A 25251-nucleotide genomic window follows, 5' to 3' on the forward strand; every position below is an offset into this window, starting at 1 on the left:
CCAGAAATAAGGCCATACATCTACAACCCATCTGATCTTTGACAAAGCTGACCAAAACAAGTGATGGGGAAAAGACTTCCTATTCAATAAATGGTGCTGGGATTACTGACTAGCCATATGCAAAATATTGAAGCTGGACCCCTTTCTTATACCACATACAAAAATCAACTCAAGATGAATTAAAGACTTAAGTGTAAAACACAAAACTATAAAAACGCTGGAAGACAGGCTAGGCAATACTATCCTGGACCTAGGAATGGGCAAAGATTTCATGACAAAGACACCAAAAGCAATTGCAACAAAAGCAACAATTTACGAATGGAATCTAATTAAGCTTTTGCACAGCAAAAGAAACTATTAACAGAGTAAACAGACAACCTACAAAATGGGAGACAATATTTGCAAATTATCTGACAAAGGTCTAATATCCAGTTTCTGTTAAAAACTTAGACAAGTTTACAAGAGAGAAACAACCTCATTAAAAGTGGGCAAAGGACACTTACAGATACTTCTCAAAAGAAGACATACATGCTGCCAACAAGCATATGAAAAAAGCTCAATATCACTGATCATTAAGGAAATTCAAATCAAAACCATAATGGGATATCATCTCACACCAGTCAGAATGGCTACTATTAAAAAATCAAAAAAGAACAGATGCTAGCGAGGTTGCAGAGAAACGAAAATACTTGTACACTGTTGGTGGGAGTGTAAATTAGTTCAATCATTGTGGAAAGTAGTATGGTGATTCCTCAAAGAGCTAAAAGCAGAACTACCATTCAGCTGAGCAGTCCCATTACTGGGTATATACCCAGGGGAATATAAAGCATTGTATCATAAAGACACATGCATGTAAATGTTCACTGCAGCACTATTCACAACAGCAAAGGCATAGAATCAACCTACGTGCCCATCAATGACATTGAATAAAGAAAATGTGGTACATATACACCATGGAATACTATGCAGCCATAAAAAGAATGAGGTCATATCTTTTGTGGGAACGTGAATTAAGCTGGAGGCTATCATCCTTAGCAAATGAACACAGGAACATATAAGCAAATACCACATGTTTTCACTTACAAGTGAAAGCTAAATGATGATAACTTATGAACATAAAGAAGGAAACAAGAGATATCAGGGTCTACTTAATGGGGAGTGGGAGGTGGAAGGGGAGCAGAAAAGATAACTATTGGGTACCCGGCTTAATACCTGGGTGATGAAATAATTTATACAGCAAATCCCCATAACACATGTTTACCGATGTACCAAATGTTCACATGTACCCCCAAACCTAAAATAAAAGTTTTAAAAAATGAGGAACATATGCACCATGGAATACTATTCAACCATAAAAAAGAATGAGATCATGTCTTTTGTGGGAACATGGATGGAGCTGGAGACTATTATCCTCAGCAAACTAATTCAGGAACAGAAAACCAAATGCCACATGTTCTCACTTACAAATGGGAGCTAAATGATGAGAACTCACAACACAAAGAAAGGAACAACAACACTGGGGTCTACTCGAGGGCACTGGGTGGAAGGAGGGAGAGGATCACAAAAGATAGCTATTGGATACTGAGCTTAATACCTTGGTGTTGAAATAATCTGTACAATAAACCCCCACAACATGAGTTTATCTATGTAACAAACCTTCACATGTACCCCCTGAACCTAAAATAAAAGGTTTTTTTGTTTTTTTTTGTTTTTTTTAAAGAAGAAGAAGAAGAGATTCGTCCATGTGCAGTGGCTTATGCCTGTAATCCCAGCACTTTGAGAGGCTGAGGCAGGTGGAGCACTTGAGGCCAGGAGTCCAAGACCAGCCAGGTCAACAAGGTGAAAATTTTTAAAAATTAGCCGGGCGTGGTAGTGCATACCTGTAATCCCAGCTACTTGAGAGGCTGAGGCATGAGAATCACTTGAACTCAGGAGGCAGAAGTTGCAGTGAGCCAAGATTGTGCCACCGCATTCCAGCCTGGGAGACAGAGTGAGACTATGTCTCAAAAAAAAAAAATAGATGTTAAAATTTATTTTTATTTTTATTTTAAGTTATGGGGTACATGTGCAGGATATGAAGGTTTGTTATATAGGTAAACGTGTGCCATGGTGGTTTGTGTACCTATCAACCCATCACCTAGGTATTAAGCCCAGCATGCATTACTTAGTTTTCCTAATGCTCTCCCTCCCCCCACCCCACCCCACCCCCCGACAGACCCCAGTGTGTGTTCTTCACCTCCCTGTATTCACGTGTTCTCATTGTTCAGTTCCCACTTATAAGTGAGAACATGCAGTGTTTGGTTTAAAGAATAAATTTTTAACCTTCACATTACACACACACAAATAAGTTGGTAAGGTGATGGATATGTTAATTAGTTTGATTTAGTCTTTCTACAAGGTATACGTTGATCAAAACATCACATGGTGCCCCATAAATATATGTAATTGTTAATTAAAAATAAATAAATATGTAAAAATGAATAGGCAAACCACCAACTGGATAAGTATAATACACATAGCCACCAAATAAATCATTCAGCATATGAAAAAATATATACAAATTAATAATGAAAAGCAAATACTTAATAAAAATAGGCAAAACTTAAGCAGACACTGCCAAAAAAAAAGAGTAGCTAAAAACACATAAAAGATGCTCAATTTAATAAGTCATTATGGAAATTAAAACACAATTAGATACTACTTAACACTCATTACAATGACTAAAATTCAAACACTGGCAAAACTATGTTTGTTGGGAGCATGTGGAGCAACTGGAGCTCTCATACATTGCTGGTGAGTATGTGAAATGGTACAACCATTTTAGAAAATAGCTTGATAATTTCTTATAGAGTTAAACATACATCTTTCCATCATTCTACAATTTCATCCCAGGTTGTCTATACAAGAGAAACGAAAACATATATCTACAAAAAGACTTGAATAAGAATGCTTACAGCAGCTTTATTTAAAATAGCCAAAAAATTCATAAAACATCACACATGTCTGTCCATATGAAAATAGCTACACCATAGTACACTCACACAATTAAATAGTGCTCAGCTTTATGAAAGGAACAAACTACTGATATATGAGATACAATAACATAGGTAAATCTTGAAAATATTATGTTGAGCGCAAGAGCCAGAAACCAAAAATACACATATTATGATTCTAAAAAGATACAGTTAAAGGTCAGGCAAAACTAATACTTGTTGATGGAAATAGAAACAATGGTTGCCTCTAGGGGCAGGAGGAATGACTGGGAGGAGCACAGGGGAACTTTCAGAGATAATGAAAATATTTTGTCTTGAATAAAGTTTGAGTCACATAGGTGTATTCATTTAACAAAACTCATTAAGCTGTACATTTATGATCTGTGCATATCATTCTCTTAATTATACCTCAATTAAAAATAATAAAAACTTATTAAAAGATGCAGCATTTATAATTAGTATTTGATTTTGTGGAACACATAACTTTTAAAAATATGTGCAATTTAATTAATAAAATATATGCTCCGAGCTCTTTGGAATAAAAGGTAAATCTGACATAGAGCCTGTCCTCCAACAACATAGAGTCTATAAGACCATTGGAAACTTCCAGGACGAATTAGAGAGCCCCCGGAGAGGGAGGATTAGGGCGAAGGCAAAGGGGAAGGGATGGGAAGGCATGTAGCTGGGATTTTAAGGGATGGCATGTGAAAGGAAACCACAGGAAGACAGTCTACCTCAAACTTTAAATATGTGTTGACATTGATTTATCTAATTATAAAACTTAATTTCATGTTTGCAAAATTCAAAAGTAGTGAAAGCAATAAATTTAGACAGTTACTCAGATCTGGTAAAAAAAAAAAACTTTTCAGAGGTTTAACATAAAAATTAACCAGTTTGTTCATTTATTAAGCCATTTACTCAACAAAGATTTATTAAGCTAGGGGGATATTCTAAGGTCTACCAAAATGAAAGACGGCTGCTCTTTTGGAGCTAGATTTAAATTTAATTCTAATTTTGTTGAGACAGGAATTGTATGGAAGAGAAAAAGAAACTTATTAAAAATATAACATTCTTTGAGTCCCTATCAAGTGCAGTGACCAAAGAAATGTAGACCTTTTCTGCATTGCTTTCAGCCTTCTGTCAAAGGTAGGATTCATTAAAAGTGGGAACAGTTCTGGACCCCAGAGTTGGCAAGGCTCTCATGGGGATGTGGTGGAGGCCGGTGAGTAAGGCAGTTCCAGAGACACTGCACTTAGTGTTTGTTTCGTAGGCACAGTCTCACTTAATCCTCACAAGGACTATCTCAACTGTTTTAAGATCAGAGCTGAGAAAGTTTAGCAAATCAGACAGACAGGGGCAAAGTTGCCTCTCAAAGCCACATATATCTGATGGAAGTAGAGGCTGTCCATCTCTAAACCAGACTGCTTCTGGACATCTCCAGGGTGCCCTGACTGAAGCATCCTTCACTGTGATCCACCTCAGCAGTGTCCTGCAGAGCCCTCTGGAGAGCCAGCTTGAGGATCGGCTGCCGCAGCCGCCACTGCTTCCTAAAGGAGCCCACGAAGAAGTAAATGATGGGGTTGGCACTGCTGTTAAAAGATGACAGGACAACTGAAACTGGATGAATATGACAAAATAACACATCAGAATTCTTCCAGATCCATAATATTAGGAACCACTGAATGCCCAAGGGCAGGCCGCAGAGGAGGAAGATCAGCACGGTGAGCAGGATGGTCAGGTACAGTCTGGTCAGTGGCAGACCCCGGGAGCCACAGAGGATCCTGACCAGCAGGGCCAGGCTGGACCCACAGAGAACCACAAATAAAAACATCAGCCACGCTGCTGTGATGAAATCAAATGTCTGACACCAACCAGAGTCACCATCACTAAATAAGAAGCCACAGAACTTCCCTTCCAAGATGCTCAGCAGCAGGGACAGGGCCCAGAGCAGGACACACATGACCGCTGACAGGTGTCTGGGGCGGCGGCAGCGGTACCAGATGGGCCACAGGACGGACAGGCAGCGCTCGGTGCTGATGGCGCTCAGCATGCTCAGGCCTGCAAGGTAGGCACAGGTCATCACAGTGGTGAAGAAGCTAGGGAAATTGATGGAGATGAAACGGAAGAAGTTAATGAAGTACTCCAGGCAATTTATTATCTGGAAGCAGAGGAAGAGGAAGTCGGCCCCGGCCAGGCTGAGGACGTAGACAGAGAAGGCGTTCCTGCGCATGCGGAAGCCCAGGAGCCAGAGCACAAACGCGTTTCCTACCAGCCCTACCAGGGCAATGAAGAGGCTCAGGAAGACCGAGATCATGGTCTCCTTGCCACAAAACAGAAGAAGGGCTTGATCATTTCCATTCATTGTTGTACTTTCGGTTCCCCAGGCCGGGGTGGTTGGATCCATGCTCAGAAAACCTCCACTGGCACCCCTGGAAACAAAAACAAGACTTGAACACCTGCTGCATGTTCACTGATTACTACATAACAGGCTGATTATGACAATTACCTCCCCTGTTTTACAGGAGAGGAAATCAGAGGCTTGAAGAGATTAAGTCATTTATTAAAGGCCAGGGAGTCCTAGCACCTGGATTCAAACTCATTTCTTGCTGACTCTAAATCCTGGGCTCTTTCTATTACAAGATAGATCCTCTACTGATATGGGAATATTCTAAGGCCCAAACACCTGCACTCACTGTCACCATGTCATGTCTCCTAGAGGCAGGAGGAGAAAAGTCTAGGCAGAATATGTGGGACAGCAAGAGACAGGACTCTGAGTTCAGCATCCTTTTTATCCTGGCATACAGATTTCCTCTCAGGGGCCAGAAGAAATGACCCAGGCCATGACCCATGGCCACCCTTAATGACTGAGAGGGGTTCATCAACAGTTAGAATGGAGATCATGATTTAGGTCATAAAGGAGATGTGACTTCTTACTAAGTCAGGTCTGAGGATGGCCAGGCCTGTCAAGCTAGAAATGGCTCAGTGGGTCAGCTTTATGAAAACAGGAAGAATTTTTCTCTTATCCATTTCTGTGTCCTCAGTGCCTAGTTCAATGTGAGGGCATAGTGGACAGTCAAGAAGTTTTTACCACATAATGAATGAATGAATGAATGAATGAATGAATGCATAGGGAGCCAAGAGTAGTTGAAAATTTGGGCTAAATGGAACACCAACATTTTAAAATGAAATTAGTCACTAAAAAACACACATGTAAAGAAATGAAGAAAACATCACTCCTCATGTTTCCTTCTGGGAAAGCTCTGGTGTATTTGAAGGCATTGCTTTTGCCTGCACAGACAGTGAATAATGGCCACTGTCATATCTTCAATCCAGGAAGGGCTAGTATATGGCTTTTGCTCAGCACCCAAAAGAGTTTTAACTTCCAGTTTATGGAAAGGATTCAGGATTTATCTGAATTTCTCTGTATCTTGGAGGAAAAGGGGGCAATTTGGGAAAAGGAGAGAGAGGCGGCAATTCAGAGTGTCTAGTGTCTAGAGGTGACTAGAGGGTGTTGAGGTATGAATACATCTAAGGGGGGGACCCATTATTCCCACCAGATGATTTTGAGCTTTCTTTGCGAATTAAAGCATTTGTGAAAAAGGATCATTTGGGGAAGGGAGTGGGAAATTAGGAAAAAAGAACCACGTCTACACTGTGCAGGGCTTTGGGGGAAAAGGCAGGTGCTTATGTCAATTACACTTGGGAAGGAGCCCTTACTCACAGTGGGGTGCACAACAGCAGCTGGCTGAGCGCTCCTCAGGTATAGCCTCTTTAAATCCTCTTCAGAGCCCGGAGAAGTCAGTACTATTATTAGTCCCATTTTACATATAAGTAGATTAAAGCACAAATATATTGAGTACTATGCTCCAGGTGTCACAAACAAGTGGTAGAGCCTGCATTTGAACCCACAGATCTGTGTCAGCGGGCTTGTTCTTAACCAGCCTTGCAGCCCCATTGCAAGGGTTCAGTGCCGACTACACATTAAGAAAGGAGAAAAGCAACAAATAATGCTCATATCAAATCCAAAATGGAATGTCAAAATTGCAGTTTTTTTAAGCCTAGATTAAGCAACTTTAAGAAACAGGAAGAGAAATTAATCAAATAAGGAGATGAGAATAGAAGCCAACTGAGAATAAGCAACTGAGAATAAGCAACTGAATGCAAGAGCTCTTTCTTGCTTCAGAAAAACAGCTGTCAATCACTCCACACTGCAGAAAACTCTCATGGGTTGGAGGCCTCAAAGGGGAAAGTGAATGAGTCCTCCATGGGGGTACAGAATTGGCATCAAGGACTGAATGCATCCATCACATGCTGTCTTAGTTCCTGTAGCCCTGGTTGGCCTGATGAGGATATGGAGGAAAACCACTTCTGTTGTTGTCCCTCAGTGCAGGTTGGCCCTTTTATTTGTGGCACTGAACACAGTCTGCACCTGTATTTTTAAGTGTATGTCTGTTTTTTCTTTTATCTCCCTCATTAAACTCAACATTTTTGTTGTGGTTGTTCACTATTGCATCCCCAGCCTCCAGCACATGTCCCTTGGAGGCCATCGATTGTAATATGCTCTTGTAACAAAGAAAGAAAGACAGGCTTAATGTGTACAAAACCGTTTTCTGAATCCCATGATGAAAAGCAGGTCCAATACCAACTCCAGTCTCCTGGGGCCCTGTCCTGGGTTTATTTCTGTTCCATGCCTACATCATTCACTATTTGTGAGGCAGTCTTGAGAAAAATCTCCATTTGAGCACAGATGCTAAAAGAGAATCAGGGGCTATAGAGACTGCTAGTTGCCCCAAAAGCCATTCTCCTTTTCTCACACATAATAATTCTGAGTCTTAAATCAGAAAAAAGTCCATTTCTCACTTCCCTTTATGCTGATGGCACCACGTAACCATATGTGATGGTCAAGGGGAGGTGAGAGAAAGTGATATAACCAGCTCCTCCTGTACTCTTTCTTTCTTTCTTTCTCTTCTCTCAGGCTGGAATGCTGCTGCGTTTGGGAGCCAGGTAGGACCACGAGGGTAAGGGTATCTCTTTAGGGATGGGGAAATAGAAATTGGAAGGAACCTTGATGTTTGATGTCTTGGAGTCATCAGCCCAAATCTAATAAACATTCTTTTTGATTATCACTATAATAGGTTTCTTTTTAAATAAGCCAAAATCATAAACTTAAATTACTTATACCTGTGTATTTATACCTGGGAGTACCTATGTATTCCCAATCCCTTTTTTTCCAACCACATTCCATTCTCAAGGCATTTATGATGATGGTGAGAGACTAGTCCAAAGAAGTGACACTAGATGGGAAGGTCAAACAATTAAAAAAAAAAGGGAGGTGATAGAATGAGAAATTGATTCAATCACATTAATAGAGAAAGTCTCAGGAAATACAAACTGAGAAGAGGCTATGGGAAGAAATGGATTTTTCCTATTTGCCATTAGGATCTCATGTCCACCCTTCTCTACCTGCCTTTGCATCCTGGGAGGAGACATGTCTGTGCCTCATCAATGGGCTACCTGGCACTCAGGCTCCAAAGGGACACCTTGACAGGACATTGAAGGGTGATTTTTAAAAAATGTCCTGACTCTCTCCCTGCTCCATGAAGGGCTGTGAGTTGGCAGTGGCGGTGTTCTTCTACCTAAGGACATAGCCCTGTCTGGTGGCCGTTTCCTGTAGCCGCAGCTACAGTTACAGTTACAGCTACAGCTACCACTACAGTACATTCTGAGTTCTCAGAACCTCTCTTTCTCCTTATCACTTCAAACCTAGCAATGGTAACAGCCCTCCACTATCACTTGCCTTTGAGGGCTTCAACATTCTTTAAATATTTCCTTAATCCCTATTCACACCTTTGTAAACAGTCTCTTCACTAAACTCTTCTAAACTACCCCTTTAGAGTGTGTGATGTGTGTTTTCTGCTGAGACAATGACAGATATGAAGAAAAAACCTTTTGAATAACAAGAAAATCGGTGCAACCTGAGGTTATTAATAACAATTTAGCTTAGGGAAGAAATGCCTTCATCCTACCCTGCCCCTAAATTAAAATTAGCAAATTTTTCTCTCCATAGTTGCAGATTTGAATGGTTGAAGAAAAGGGGAGAATATAGGTAGATAGAACAGAAGTGGGACGAATCTCTGCCTGACCCCATTCGGATCTCCCACCATCTAAGCTGCCAGCATCCAAAGCTCCCTCAAAGGCGCTTCCTGTCTCCTTTTCCTGATGAATTCATCAGGATGTGGACCAAGGTAAAAACCAAAACTGCCTTTGAAAGAAGATGGTTCTTGAACAAACTCTTACCTTAACACCCTTCTTTCTACTGGAGTTGGTGAGTTGAGAAGTGCTTTCCTGGGACTGGCAAACAGCTGAGGATGGGGAGATGCCTGCAGGAGCTGGAGTGAAAACTGATGACTAAGTAAAGCTTATCAAGACGCTCAACAACCCTGTGATTTCCTGTGCAGAGGGTGCTGGAAAATAAGAGTACGACACATGAAACCACATGAGATGTTTCTCAGCATTTGCCCTGACTCCAATCACTTCTCTTGGTTTCTCCCCTACCCTCTCTGGCCCCACTCCCTGCAAGGAATCACCATCCTGAAGTCTTTTGTTGCCCACAAGGAGCCTCTGCAGGAAGCAGATCAATCAAGCAACATGAGCTTTCATAGCTAAAGAATAGTCTGCCCTCTTCTGGTTGGCATTCAAGGCCCTGGGGCTCACTTGATCTTTTAAAATCAGGTTTATTTCAAATGACACTAAGGTGTATAAAATGAAACGTAAAGTCTCTCCAAGTCTCATTCCCCAAAAGCAACCACTGCATACTGTTTCCATTCTTTTTTTTTTTAAAAAAAAGCTTTGCATAATAAAACAATGTTTCTATTTTTGATTTATCAATGTTAACAACTGGATATATTGAGTCTCCTTATAAATATAGGGGATTTAGTACATCACATGCACCATCTGTCACGTTTCTCCCTCTACATCATGATATTTATTAGCTAGATTATTTTTAGATCATCTAGAGCCAACCAATATTTTCAGCCTTATCTCCTATGACTTCCTTTCATGTGCCTATGCTGCAGCCAAATTGAGTTATAAGTAACAATTATGAAGCATTTAAGACAATCAGAAGAAACTATTCACTCATTTATTGATTCATTCAACACTGTTTATTGTTTGCCTATGATATGCCAGGTACCGTTGCAGGCAATGAAGACACAATGATGAACACCATACAAGATCATGCCCCTTTGCATTCCAGAGCAGCTGGGTGACCTCAGACAGGGAACATGTGTTGATTGAAGAGAGTTCTGAGACTCAGCATTTTCTTGTATTATACTCTGGTGCAGTGGGCAAAGCATGCATTTGTCCCCAGAAATCTGCTCTCCTCACGAGTAACACCAGGACCTTAGTAAGCTTTAACCTCTGTTACCGTCTAACCTACTGTGCTCTATTATTTTATTTTGATTCTGTTTCCCTCCAACAAATGATACACTTATTATTGTTTTAAATAGTCAATGTTTGTACAGGTTTATCCACATAATCACCAATGCTTTTGCTCATCCTCCCATTTTACATCTCATATCTTCCATTTCTCAAAACACATTCTTCAGGAGTTCCTCTTGTGAGAGTCTCTGCATGGTAAATGCCTCCTTTTATCTGTCTGAAAATGTTATTGTTTCACCCTCATCTTCTAAAGATGGTTTTTCCACTCATGACATTGTAGGGTGATAGTTACTTTCTTCCAGCACACTGAAGATCCACCTTCCAACTGCCAGTGTTACTGCTGTGGCCATCAGTATGGTTACTGTTGCAGCCGTCAGTCAGGTTGCCATTCACTTGTGGTGATCTGCTTTTTTTTTCTCTAAGAGCTTTTATTTTTCTCTGCTATGGTACAGTCCCACCAAAATGTATCTAGTGACTCTTTTTCAAATCTTGTTTGGGATTTGTGGAGTTTCTGAGATTTTACAATTATCATTTAACATTTTTAGACAATTTAATGCTGTAATCTCTTAAAATATTACATAATGGTGAAGAACACAAGACCAGGCTACTTGGCATTTCTCCTGTGGGAACTTAGCCAAATTTTCTAACTCTTGTGTTTGTTTCCTCATCGGTAAAATGGGATAACATTATTAGTCTATAGGTTTGCTGTGAAAATTAATAATTTAATGTATATAAATGATTTACAATAGGAGCACGTAGTAAGTACTATATAATTATTACCTCTTATGATCACTTTTAGTATTATCTCTTTCTGGAAGTCTAATTCAACATATGTTAGACCTCTTCTTCTATCATTCTTATTTCTTAACCTCTTCCTTATGTCTCATCTCTTTGTCTCTAAGGCTGCTTTCTGGGTAATTTCTTCAGATATATCTTACAGTTAACTAGATTCTTTCCATTCTGTCTAATCATCTGTTTAATCTATCCACTGAAGTTTAAATCCAATTTTTATATTACTGATTTCTAGAAGATCTATTTGATGTTTTAAAAATTATACTTTAAGTTCTGGGATACATGTGCAGACATGCAGGTTTGTTACCTATGTATACACACGCCATGGTGGTTTGCGACACCCATCAACCCGTTATCTACATTAAGTATTTCTCCTAATGCTATCCCTCTCCTCACTCCCCACTCCACAACAGGCATGGGTGTGTGATGTTCCCCTCCCTGTATCCATATGTTCTCATTGTTCAGCTACCACATGAGTGAGAACATGCAGTGTTTGGTTTTCTGTTACTGTGTTAGTTTGCTGAAAATGGTGCTCTCCAGTTTCATCCATGTCTCTGCAAAGAACATGAACTCAGCCTTTTTTATGGCTCCATAGTATTCCATGGTATATATGTACCACATTTTCTTTATCCAATCTATCATTGATGGGCATTTGGGTTGGTTCCAGGTCTTTGCTATTGTGAATAGTGCTGCAACAAACATACGTGTGCATGTGCCTTTATAGTAGAATGATTTATAATCCTTTGGGTATACACCCAGTAATGGGATTGCTGGGTCAAATGATATTTCTGGTTCTAGATCCTTGAGGAACTGCCACTGTCTTCCACAATGGTTGAACTAGTTTACAGTCCCACCAACAGTGTAAAAGCATTCCTATTTCTCTACATCCTCTCCAGCACCTGTTGTTTCCTGACTTTTTAATGATAGCCATTCTAACTGGTGTGAGGTAGTATTTCATTGGGTTTTAATTTGCATTTCTCTAATGATCAGTGATGATGAGCATTTTTTCATGTTTGTTGGCTGCATAAATGTCTTCTTTTGAGAAGTGTCTGTTCATATTCTTCACCCACTTTTTGATGGGTTGTTAATTTTTTCCTCGTAAATTTGTTTAAGTTTCTTGTAAATTCTGGATATTAGCCCTTTGTCAGATGGATAGACTGCAAAAATTTTCTCCCATTCCTTAGGTTGCCTGTTCACTCTGATGATAGTTTCTTTTGCTGTGCAGAAGCTCTTTAGTTTAATTAGATCCCATTTGTCAATTTTGGCTTTTGTCGCATTGCTTTTGGTGTTTTAGTCATGAAGTCTTTGTGCATGCCTATGTCCTGAATGGTATTGTCTAGGTTTTCTTCTAGGTTTTTTATGGTTTTAGGTCTTACGTTTAAGCCTTTAATCCATTTTGAGTTAATTTTTGTATAAGGTGTAAGGAAGGGGTCTAGTTTCAGTTTTCTGCATATGGCTAGCCAGTTTTCCCAACACCATTTATTAAATAGGGAATCGTTTCCCCATTGCTTGTTTTTGTCAGGTTTGTCAAAGATCAGATGGTTGTACATGTGTGGCATTATTTCTGAGGTCTCTGTTCTGTTCCACTGGTCTATATATCTATTTTAGTACCAGTACCATGTTGTTTTGGTTGCTGTAGCCTTGTAATATAGTTTGAGGTCAGGTAGCATGATGTCTCCAGCTTTGTTCTTTTTGCTTAGGATTGTCTTGGCTATACAAGCTCTTTTTTGTTTCCATATGAAATTTAAAGTACTTTTATCTACTTCTGTGAAGAAAGTCAATGGTAGCTTGATGTGGATAGCGTTAAATCTATAAATTGCTTTGGGCAGTATGGACATTTTCACAATATTGATTCTTCCTATCCATGAGCCTGGAATTTTTTCCGTTTTTTTGTGTCCTCTCTTATTTCCTTGGGCAGTGGCTTGTAGTTCTCCTTGAAGAGGTCCTTCACATCTTTTGTAAGTTGTATTCCTAGGTATTTTATTCTCTTTATAGCAATTGTAAATGGGAGTTAGCTCATGATTTGGCTCTCTGTCTGTTATTGGTGTATAGGAATGCTTGTGATTTTTGCACATTGATTTTGTATCCTGAGACTTGTAGAAGTTGCTTATCGGCTTAAGGAGATTTTGGGCTGAGACGATGGAGTTTTCTAAACATATAATCATGTCATCTGTAAACAGAGACAGTTTGACTTCCTTTCCTCCTATTTGAATACCCCTTATTTCTTTCTCTTGTCTGATTTCCCTGGGCAGAACTTCCAATACTGTGTTGAATAGGAGTGGTGAGAGAGGGCATCCTTGTCTTGTGGCATTTTTTAAAGGGAATGCTTCCAGCTTTTCCCATTCAGTGTGATATTTGCTGTGGGTTTGTCAAAAATAGCTCTTATGATTTTGAGATACGTCCCATCAATACCTAGTTTTTTAGCATGAAGGGGTGTTGAATTTTATCAAAGGCCTTTTCTGCATCTATTGAGATAATCGTGGTTTTTGTCACTGGTTCTACTTATGCAATGGATTACATTTACTGATTTGTGTATGTTGAGCCAGCTTCACATCCCAGGGATGAAGCCGAGTTGATCACGGTGGATAAGTTTTTGGATGTGCTGCTGTATTCAGTTTGCCAGTGTTTTATTGAGGATTTTCACTTCGATGTTCATCAGGGATATTGGCCTGAAATTTTCTTTTTCTTTCTTTTTTTTTGTCTCTGCAAGGTTTTGGTATCAGGATAAGGTTGGCCTCATAAAATGAATTAGGGAGGAGTCCTTCTTTTTCTATTGATTGGAATAGTTTCAGAAGAAATGGTTTTAGCTCCTCTTTGTACCTCTGGTAGAATTTGGCTGTGAATCTGTCTAGTCCTGGGCTTTTTTTGGTTGGTAGGCTATTAATTACTGCCTCAATTTCAGAAGTTGTTATTGGTTTATTCAGGGATTCAGCTTCTTCCTGGTTTAGTCTTGGGAGGGTGTATGTGTCCAGGAATTTATGCACTTCTTCCAGATTTTCTAGTTTATTTGCATAGAGGTGTTAATAGTACTGTCTGATGGTAGTTTGTATTTCTGTGGGCTCAGTGGTGATATTATTATGTCTTTTTGATTATTCTCCTTTTTCTTCTTTATTAGTCTCGCTAGTGGGCTATGTATTTTGTTAATCTTTTCCCAAAACCAGCTCCTGGATTTATTGATTTTTTGAAGGGTTTTTCATGTCTCTATCTCCTTCACTTCTGCTCTGATCTTAATTATTTCTTGTCTTCTGCTAGCTTTTCAATTTGTTTGCTTTTGCTTTTCTAGTTCTTGTAATTGTGATGTTAGGGTGTTGATTTTAGATCTTTCGTGCTTTCTCCTGTGGGCATTTACTGCTATAAACTTATCTCTAAACACTGCTTTAGCTGTGTCCCAGAGAATCTGGTATGTTCTGTCTTTGTTCTTATTGGTTTCAAATAACTTATTTATTTCTGCCTTAATTTTGTTATTTACCCAGTAGTCATTCAGGAGCAAGTTGTTCAGTTTCCATGTAGTTGTGTGGTTCTAAGTGAGTTTTTAAATCATGAGTTCTAATTTGATTGCACTGCAGTTTGAGAGACAGTTATTATTTCCATTCTTTTGCATTTGTTGAAGAGTGTTTTACTTCCAATTATGTGGTCAATTTTAGAATAAGTGCAATGTGGTACTGAGAAGAATGTATATTCTGTTGATTTGGGGTGGAGAGTTCTGGAGATGTCTATTAGGTCCATTTGGTCCGGAGCTGAGTTCAAGTGCTGAATATCTTTGTTAATTTTCTGTGTCGTTGATCTGTCTATTACTGACAGTGGGGTGTTAAGGTCTCCCACTATTATTGTGCGGGAATCTAAGTCTCCTTATAGGTCTCTAAGAACTTGCTTTATGAATCTGGGTGCTCCCATATTGGGTGCATACATATTTAGGATAGTGAGCTCTTCTTGTTGCATTGATCCCTTTACCATTATGTAATGGCCTTCTTTGTCTCTTTTGATCATTGTTGGTTTAAGGTCTGTTTTATCAGCGACTAGGATTGCAATCCCTCTTTTTTTTTTTTTTTGCTTTCCATTTGCTTGGTAAATATTCCTCTGCCCCTTTATTTTGAGCCTATGTGTGTCTTTGCACATGAGATGGGTCTCCTGAATATAGCACACCGATTGTTCTTAACTCTTTATCTAATTTACCAGTCTGTGTCTTTTAATTGGGGGCATTTAGCGCATTTACATTTAAGGATAATCTATTTGATATTTTGTTTTTCAACTTTCTTAGTCATTTTTTCATTTCTTGATGCTGGTTTGTATTGTCAATTCTTTCTTTTATGTCTTTAATCCTATTAAGCATGGCAATATTATAATTATCTGATAATTCTGGTGCTAAAGTCTATGTGTGTCTGACTTTACTCTCTGTGATTTCTTCTGGCACTTTCATGTGGTGCTTTATTTTTATAGGTTTGTGATTTTTGACTGTGAGTTGCCACTTTCCTTGGGAGTTTATTTGTGGAAATTCTTTAAGGCCTGAATTGTAGCTGAGTTCGTTTAGAGAGATCTTGGGTTTTCTTTTTCTGATTGACTGGAGGAACTCCGCAGTGTGCTTTCGTATATCAGGTTGGACTCAGAAACCCCACTTGTCTTTTGAAATTTTAGGAAGACCACAGGTTGTATGAATTTGGATCACACTGTGATACTGACTTATGGTTATAAATTCTCAAGAAAAGCTTTATGTTTTGTTTTGGTTTGGTTTTTGTTTTGTTTTGTTTTGTTTTTGTCCCAGAGCCAAGTGTGCATCAGGCAGTTTCTTGGCAGTTGTATTTCTCATGAATGAGAATACACTAAAGTTTCGGTCTTTTGAAGTCCTGCATTTTCATGAGGTTTTCCTGTTAAACTTCCCACCATGAGTTGTTCTAAACTCTTTCATTCCTTTTAGGCTTGTAGCCATAATACGAAATGAGAATCTCCTTCTGAGAGGAAAAGATAACCATTTAGGAAATGAAGTGATCAGGTCTGTGCTTCAGAAAAGTCTTATCAGACTGCTTAGTGTACAAGATACAGAATATAGATGAAAGCATAAATCACTGGTTATACTTCTACACAGAAACAGCTGCATAAATACTTTAGTATATGCATACAAAATATACAATTGATATTGTTTTATAATATGTGGTTTATTTCTAATTTGATAATTAATGATTGTGGGACCTCCAACATAAATGACAACTCTTTTGATCTCAGTTCCCCATCTGTAACATGGGATGCCTTACAGTTGTGATGAATCTGAAACTAAGAGAACCCTGGAGCCTATGGAGGTTTCTCTCATCCAAGTGCCGAAGGTAGTAGAGACCTCAAATAGGCCTCTCTCTGAGGCCAAACTTGGGTTCCAGGATGACTCTCATCTTTTAGATCCTTAGTGACTTCCAGAGTTTTCATAACTGTGATGAAGTCATCAACCTAGGCCCCTCTCCATGGCTTACAATGTGATATTTCAATATATGTATACAATGTATAATGATCAAATCGGGTTTATTAACATATCCATCACCACAAACATTTACCATTTCTTTGTATTGGGAATATCCAAAATATACTCTTCTAGCTATTTAAAAATATACAGTAAATTGTCATTAATTATAATCACCCTACAATGCCATAGAACTCTAGAACTTATTTCTCCTATGTAGCTGTAATTTTGTATCTGTTAACCACAATTAGGCTATCTACCTCTCCATCCTTCCCAGCTTCTAGTAACCTCTATTCTACTCTCTATTTCTATGACATCAACTTTTTTAGCTTTCACATGTGTGAGAACATATGGTATCTGTCCTTCTGTTCCTGAATTATTCCACTTAAAATAATATCCTCCAGACTCATCCACGTTGCTGCAAATGACAAGATTCGTTCTTTCTTGTGGCTGAATAGTACTCCCTTGTGTCTATGTACCACATTGTCTTTATCCATTTGTCTGTTGATGGACAGTTTGAGTCTGTATCTTGGCTATTGTGAATAGTGCTGCACTAAGCATGAGAGTGCAGGCATCTCTCAACATACTGATTTCCTTCCCTTCGGGTATATGTCCAGTAGTGGGATTGCTGGATCATGTGGTAGTTTGATTTGTAGCTTTCTGAGGAAGCGCCATATTATTTTCCATAATGGCTGCACTAATTTCCATTCTCACCAACTGTGTATAAGAGTTCTCTTTCTCTGCATCCCCACCAGCATTTATTTACTTTTTGTCTTTTTGATAACAATCATTCTAACTGCATTAAGATGATATTGTAGTTTTGATTTGCATTTCTCTGACGATTAGTGATTTTGAGCATGTTTTTTCATATACCTGTTGTCTATTCCTGTGTATTCTTTTAAGAGACGTCTATTCAGCTCATTTGCTCATTTTTAAATTGGATTGTTGGTGGGTGTTTTTGTTTGGTTGGTTGGTTTTTGCTTTTGAATTGTTTGAGTTCCTTGTATATTCCAGATAGTACTCCCTTGTTGAATAAATAGTTTGCAAATGTTTTCTCCCATTCTGCTAGTTGTCTCTTCACTCTGATGATTGTTTCCTTCAATGTGCAGGAATTTTGTAGTTTGATACAATCCTATTTGTCTAGTTTTGCTTTTGATTCATGTGCTTTTGAGGTCCTCTTCACAAAGTCTTTGCCCACACAATGTTCTGATACAGTGTTTTTGTTTTCTTCCAATAGTTTTGTAGTTTCAGGTCTTGTATTTGAGTCATTAATTCATTCAGAGTTGACTTTTGTATATAAGAGATAGGGATCTAGTTTAATTCTTCTGCATGTGGATATCCAGTGTTTCCAGCACCATACTATTAATATTTGTTCTCTTAATAGTGTCCCATAAGTCTTATAGGCTTTCTTCACTATTTTTCATTCTTTTTTTTTTCTCAGACTGGATAATTTCAAATGATCTATCTTTGAATTTAGAGTTCTTTCTTCTGCTTGATCAAGTCTGTTGTTCAATTTCTCTATTATATTATTTATTTTATTCATTGAATTATTCAGCTTCAGGATTTGTTTATTTTTGAAAATAATATCTACCTTTTGTTAAATTTCTCATTCATATCATGAATTGTTTTCCTGATTTTGCTAAATTGTCTATCTGCATTTTTTTGTATCTCACTGAGTTTCCTTAAAATCATTATTTTGAACTCCTTTTCCAGAAACTTTTAAATTTCATTTTTGGCAGGATCTGTTACTAGAGAGTTATTGTATTCCTTTAGTGGTGTCATATTTCCTTGCTTGTTTATGTTTCTTCTGTCTCTGCATGATGTTTCTTGTATCTGTGCATCTTATGGAACATCTATCTCTTCCAAACTTCTAGAATCGTCTTTGTAGAGAAAGACTTTCACCAGCAGTTTGGTCTTAGTGTGCTGGTTGGTAAGGACAATTCTGTTTTTGGGTAAGTTGAGTGATATAATCTCTATGCAGCTTCCTCAGCTGTATTCATCATTGGCTCATTGAATAACTGTGGGTGCCTCAGTGACTTAGGTTGTAGAAGTTTGTGGCAGTGGCAGTAGTGGTGGAGGTTGTTAAAGTCTTCATGGGCGAGGGCTTTTGGGGTTCTCTTATTCTTATTTCCCCCACTATGTGGAGACTTAACTGAGAGAATCCCTCTTAGTATCAGGTCAGACATGGCCTACATGCAGCTGCAGTGGTACTAGGTTCCAGGTGAAGGTGCTTAGAGCATTTGTGGGGCTGGGGCCCTAGACTCAGGGTACCACAAACCTATTGTGTCACCTGGGTCTTGTGGTGCAGTTTTGCTGTCTGTGTTTATTGGATGTAGGTTGTCCAGAGAGCCATGATATGGGACACTGAGGCACCATTAGCAGTTTGGGCTCAGGGGGCTGGGTTGTAGCTGCAATTCTACTTCTGGGGGCCAGGGCAAAGAACTGATCTGACTCAGGAGAAGAAGGAGGGCTCTGGAGGTTTGGGCCCGGGAAGCAGAATATGGCTGCAATTCAGGAACCTGAGACAATAGGGCTTGGTGGCAACTCAGGCATCAGGGATGCAGCACCACGTGGTGACTCTAGATCCTGGGGATGGTGAGGTGTGTTTTAGATTCTGTGAGGCCAGGTACAATGGCAGCAAGGACCCTAAAATGGCAGATCACAACTGTGGTCTTGGCCCTGCAGGGCAAGGAGCAGCACAGCAAAGACTCCACCTCCTGGGGAGTGAGGTCTGACACTTAACTTTTTGCAATACTCATTGTGTGACCTTTAAGAAGCTCCTTAACTTTCCTGGATCTCTATTACTCATTCCTAAAATAGGACTATTCCTGTAGTTCTCCAAGGGTGTTTTGAGGGTCATTTGGTTAACTTTTGAACGCTTCATAAATGAAGGTATTGATTAGTTCTGAGTCTTCTGCATAATAACTGTTTGATATTGAATAAACCATTTTCCCCCTCAGATCCCCAATTTTGAAATCTGTTAGATAAGTATAAGATATGCCTTATAGAAGTATTGAATTAAATTGTAAATTAAACAATATACTGCAACTGGTACAATGCCTAGCTTATAAATGCTCGATAAATAGTATCTGTTATTCTAGTTCAAATTTCACTGTCGTTTCGAGTTAAATTTAGAGCTTCAACTTCATCAATATTTTACTGTTATAAACTTTAGTGAGGAATTTTTTTAGGGATTCTGAAGCAGGGAGCAACAAAGAGCAAGCTCAACATTTTGGCTTCTGGTTACTGAAATATTTAACATCGCATCGGATTCAGAAGGGATAGAAATGTAACATTACCACATTACGCCACTAGGTGGTAGTCAAGGATCATTGCTTTGTTAGTATGCGGTAACCCTTGACTGGCCAGCAGGGGGCGCATGCCAATGACATTGCTGGAAAAAGCCTGGGATCTCAAGCCCACAAGTATTTGTGCGTGGTGTGTGTGCATGCGCGCAAGAGGGAATGGGGAGGGAGGGCAAAGACAGAGGGAGGGGACAGGAGGATGAATCCAAGTGAGAAGAATGCCCTGTGAAGTTTGGGAACCGGTCTCTACCCGTTTCTTTTTTCTCTTTTCTCTTCTTCTCTTCTTTTTTTTTTTTTTTTGGACAACGTTTCCCCCTGCACCCAGGCTGAAGTGCAGTGGCAGGATCATAGCTCGTATCTCCAAACTCCTGGGCTCAAGCTGTCCTCCCACCTCAGCCTCCCAAGTAGCCAAGATTACCCATCCCAATTTAAAGTAGAGCAATGAAGGGGACCCATGTAATTTTTGCAACCTGAGCATTCATGGATGGCAGCATGTACAGCAGCTGCTGCGAGCGTCTATTAAATCAACCACTGAAATGCTGGTCTCAAATCCTGATCTACTAAGTCTATGAATCCTAGTTAGGGTTACTAATTTAATCTTATTAACTGTCACGTTGCTTAGCCTCACCAGTCAGTCCTTGGCTTCCTCATCAGTCAGGTGGCTGTTGTGAGGTATTTAGGGTGCACACAGGAGTGATTAGCACATGCTTAAAGCTCTGTGATGTCAGAATGTGCTTTCTGTCATCGTCAGGACCATCGTTATTATTTCACCGACTTTCCCAGTCTTCCACAGGGTCTCTGAAACTTGCTCCTAAAATCCCAGTCCTCAAGGCTAGCAGGGTCTAAAACTGCTCAGCACACGCCTGCCACGTTAGGCTTTGGGGCAGGGCAGTAGCCTGAGGACAGCAGATGGAAGCACTGGGTAAAGACGTGGTGCCTGCACCTGCTGCTATGCGATGGAGGGAGGGATGCCCCAGGTTCCCTTCTGTTCCTGCTTCTCTGTTAGAGTGGATACCTCATGTGACCATGGGCTGGAGACTGGAAAGCCCTCTAATGATGGAAAGGGTTATTACCTCTGGTATCATTCTCTCATTTCTTGGGAAACAAAAAGAGTAAGACTTACTGCCCATTAGGTCTCAGTAACAACAACTTATCTCCACGTCTTTCTGACTTTCAGGGAGCCCTAGTGACCTTCATGTCACCCTCTTCTCCCCAGGTTCCTTCAGGCCTGGCTGCCATCTGGCAAGGCCAGTCCGTCTGGTTTTCCCGGGCTTCCCTGCCAGTGTTTGACCAGGGTGGATCAGGGAGAGGCTGTGGGGACCAGCTGCCAGGGGTGGGCAGGGTGTGTCTGACCCCACGGTAGAGGGTTGGGCAGCCGGGGAAGAGGGCAGAGGGTGGAGCTCTGAGTCAGTGAAAACTTGGATCCAGTGAAGGCCTATAGGATCCAGTGAAGGCCTATAGCTCAGGAGGCTGAGGGCGACTCCCTGAAGGCTGGGCTGGTCTCAGGCTTTGCTTGTTGGATTGAGGAGACCTGTGGGGCCTCTGTGTCCAGCCCAACTTTAGAAAATCAGTGTGGGAGAGCCAAGCTTACCCCAATCCATAGATAACTGCAGTTTGGAGTTATGCTTTGAGAGAGTGAAGGGAAGGGCTTGTGTTCAGAATATAAGGATCCAAACAGTGCGAGCCGTTTCTCACATTCCCCTCAAGTGCTAACCTGCTCAGCCTCCAAGCCCATGTTTCACAGGCCTCCGTGCTCTGCACTCCTCTCTCCTCTCTGCCTTCTGGAGTCCCCTTTACCTGTCAGGCCCCAGAAGGCTCCCCTTTTGGGGTGTAACCCAGCTCCTAGGGCACTCCCCTCATCTGAACTCTGTAGCTGCTGCACCTGTCTCCCCTGTTCCTCTAGGCTGAAAGCTCCCTGAGAGCAGGGCCTATGTTATTCATTCATGGATTCACTCATCCATTTCTTCAATGAATATTGACTGTGCACTCCTTGTTACTTGATAGGCCTTGTTTTAGGTGCTGGAACTGGCACACTGAGTGAGGTCTGAAATTCAGCTCCTGACTCCTGGCCCAGTGCTCCTCCCAACAGATTCCCATCCCCACCTACCTCACCCAGAGCCCAGCCTCCTGGAGGTAGGTCAGGGAAGCAGTGCCCAGAGCCCCACCTTCCCCTCAGAGTCCTGATAGGATATTGCCTGCAGCATTTTCCAGCAGGCACAAAGGGCTGAGAGGTACATCTTTGCAGTTTCCTTCTTCCCCTAGGACATTCTGGGAACCAGAGGGATATGCGTTACCCTTTCCTTCCTTTTGCAGGGTCGTGACAGAGACCAGGGCCACACTTACTGAGCCTAGGGGGAACCCTGGTTCAGACACTGCAGGCTACATGACCTCAGATGACTCCTGTAACCCCTTTAAGCCTTGGTTTTCTCACCTCTAAAAAGGTGATAGCGATACAGGAACTAGAAATAAATTATTTAGGCAGATAGTGAGGGTAAGAGAGTCCTCAGTAAGGTTTCCTTTTAATAAAAAGCAGCCCCTAACTCATTTCTTTTCTAACAGAAAGCAGCCTGAAAAATCAAGCCATAAGCATAGATAAGCAAGCTAAAAGCTTACATAGGTAAATACTGGTAGCTGTGCCAATAGAAAAGGGGTATCTGGAAGCCAGGTATATTCAACATGGAGGTTTCCTCTTCCCTTTTCTTTGTCACCACATGTGCAGTAAAAAGCACACCACATGGCACCAGCCAGGGAGAAACCCCATCTGCATAATAAAAGATTAGGATGGGATGACCAGCTTCTTTGCATGCTATGCAAACAGCACACCTGCTTCGGCCAATCTCTCATGCCCTATGTCAGTCAGACACTCCCTCCTCAAGCTCATCTATAAAATGCCCCCATGCATTTCACCATGGGACTGGAAGACCCACCCCGGAGCCCCTCTCTCTGCAGGAGAGAGGTTTTCTCTTTTCTCTTTCTTTCGCCTATTAAACCTCTCTCTTAAACTCACTCCTTGTGTGTGTCCGCGTCCTCGATTTCCTTGGCATGAGGCAATGAACCTTGGGTATTGCCCCAGACAAATGACACCGCTTCGATACCAAGAGTATCTTCTCCCTAAAGTGTTTTGAGAATTCTTCAATTCTGTGCCTTCAGTAAATGGTAGCTCCTGTCCTCCCTGCCCCCACCCCACAAGCCTGAGGACTGAAGTCAACTCCCATCCATGGCAAATCAGGCTCCAACTTAGCAGACTCGGAGCTATAGAAAGTCCCATCTCCCTCTTTTGGCACTCAGCCCTAGCGAGAGTAACAACAATGATAATGGTTATTATAACAATGTTGATCTTTTTGATAGCACTTGCTTTGTACCAGGCACTGTTGTAAGCACTTTACATTTATTAACTCATTTACTCTTTGGTACAATCATATGAAGTGGTATCATTATCATCCCCCTTTTTCAGATAATGAAACCTAGAGAGATTAAGCAACTTGCCCAAGATCACACAGCTGATAAGTAGCCATTAGAAATCAAGAGACGTGGCTGGGCACGGTGGTTCATGCCTGTAATCCCAGCACTTTGGAAGGCCAAGGCAATCGCTTCTCGGCCTTTTGGCTAAGATCAAGTGTGGAAGGCCAAGGCAGGTGGATCACCTGAGGTCAGGAGTTCGAGACCAGCCTGGGCAACATGGTGAAACCCCGTCTCCACTAAAAATACAAAAATTAGCCAGGCATGGTAGTGCGTGCCTGTAATCCCAGCTACTCAGGAGGCTGAGGCAGGAGAATTGCTTGAACCTGGCAGGCAGAGGTTGCAGTGAGCCAAGATCGCACCATTGCACTCCAGCCTAGGTGACAGAGCGAAATTCTGTCTCAAACAAACGAACAAACAAAACAAAACAACAACAACAAAACACGAAATAAAGAGCTATTCTGGACAGTTGTCAGGCTACATTTGCATACAGTTGGTTGCCACATCAATGGCCAAGGTAAAAAGGTGAGTTGAGAATATACGAACTGGGGCATAAATGATGTGAACACAGCTAAGGACTTTCCCAGGACAGTTGGACACCAGGCCTCTGCCGACTCACCCTCTTTTTGTGCCCACTGAGTTGTGCTGCCTGGCACCTGAAGGGGGCGCATCAATGTTCTGGAGAAGGAAAAGGGTGGCAGGAGAGTGACTGGTCTCTGCTCCCTCCTTGGGGCACACAGGGCTTCCAGAAATTCTCCCAAATGTGCCTGAGCCCACAAAGGTGCTCTAAAGTAAAAACCACAGAGCTCACTCACACCCCAGGAGTGTTCCCAAATACATTTCCCCATGAAAATTTTCTCTAATACATTTAACTCTACCCGCCCCACTTCTCAATTGCTGATAACAATTTAAAATGCTATTTTCCATTCTGCCTCTGTTCTCATTTGTAGAACAGGGGAAGCCAGAGAAACATGGGCTGAGGGAAAATTCATGAGGACTCAGCTACCCGGGAGGTGTTTCTCAAGAGCTGCCAGCGTCGTTGGCTCAGTCAGGGCTCTTGGTGACACGGAGACAGAGCCAGGAGGGCAGGGCTCATGTCTGCTATGTCTTGCTTCATTCTTAGGTTCTGTGTAAGAGTCCATTTGGAAACAGTTTCTGTGCTAAAAACAGAATTTGAGGGCTGTTGGGCTAGATAATCCCTAGATTCCATCTTGACTTCTACCTCCTAGGGCTCATTCATTCATTTGTCAAATATCATGCAAATGCCAGGAGCTCTGCAGACACTGAGGATCCAGCGGTGAATAAGAGTTAAGTCCCTGCCCTCGTGGACCTCAAATCCCATGTGAAAAAAGATGAAAAATAAGAAAATAATGAATAAATGGAATAATGGCACATTATCATAGCTGCCACAAAGGAAATCAATAGGACAAGGTGATGGAGAGTCACTTGGGGTCTCCTTTGGATAGAGTGGTCAAGGAAGGATTCCCTGAAAAGTTTAAGCTGAGCCCAGGAAGATGAAAAGGAACCAGATTTGTCAAAAACCAAGGAAAAAACTTTCCTGGTGTAGGGAACTACGAGTGCAAATGTCCTGAGGCAGGAAAGGGATTAGAGTTTACTGTGGCTGGAGCAGAGGGAGGGAGAAACCAGACCCAAGAGGAGGTTTATTCTAAGTGCAAAGCCATTGAAGAGTTCTAAGCAAGGAAGAGACACTATGATTTTCTCATTTACATTAAGCAGATCACTTTTCTGTGGAGAGGAGAATGCCTTGCAAGGGGCAAGGAGATCCACTAGGAAGCTATCGCAGAAGAGGGTGATAACT

At 41.0% G+C, this 25251-nt stretch overlaps 1 protein-coding gene across 1 annotated transcript; it reads right to left on the reverse strand.

The window, feature by feature from the left end:
• Positions 1-3875: 3875 nt before the first annotated feature.
• On the reverse strand, positions 3876-23592 carry MRGPRX2 (MAS related GPR family member X2). Its single transcript, XM_031653369.1, has 3 exons — positions 20602-23592; positions 5687-9457; positions 3876-5422 (listed from the first exon to the last, which is right to left on the reverse strand). The coding sequence occupies exon 3, from the start codon at positions 5395-5397 to the stop codon at positions 4405-4407; it is 993 nt and encodes a 330-aa protein (XP_031509229.1). The 5' UTR covers positions 5398-5422; positions 5687-9457; positions 20602-23592; the 3' UTR covers positions 3876-4404.
• Positions 23593-25251: the final 1659 nt, after the last annotated feature.

This window comes from Papio anubis, chromosome 12 (genome assembly GCF_008728515.1).
Source record: "Papio anubis isolate 15944 chromosome 12, Panubis1.0, whole genome shotgun sequence".
Lineage (NCBI taxonomy): Eukaryota > Metazoa > Chordata > Mammalia > Primates > Cercopithecidae > Papio > Papio anubis.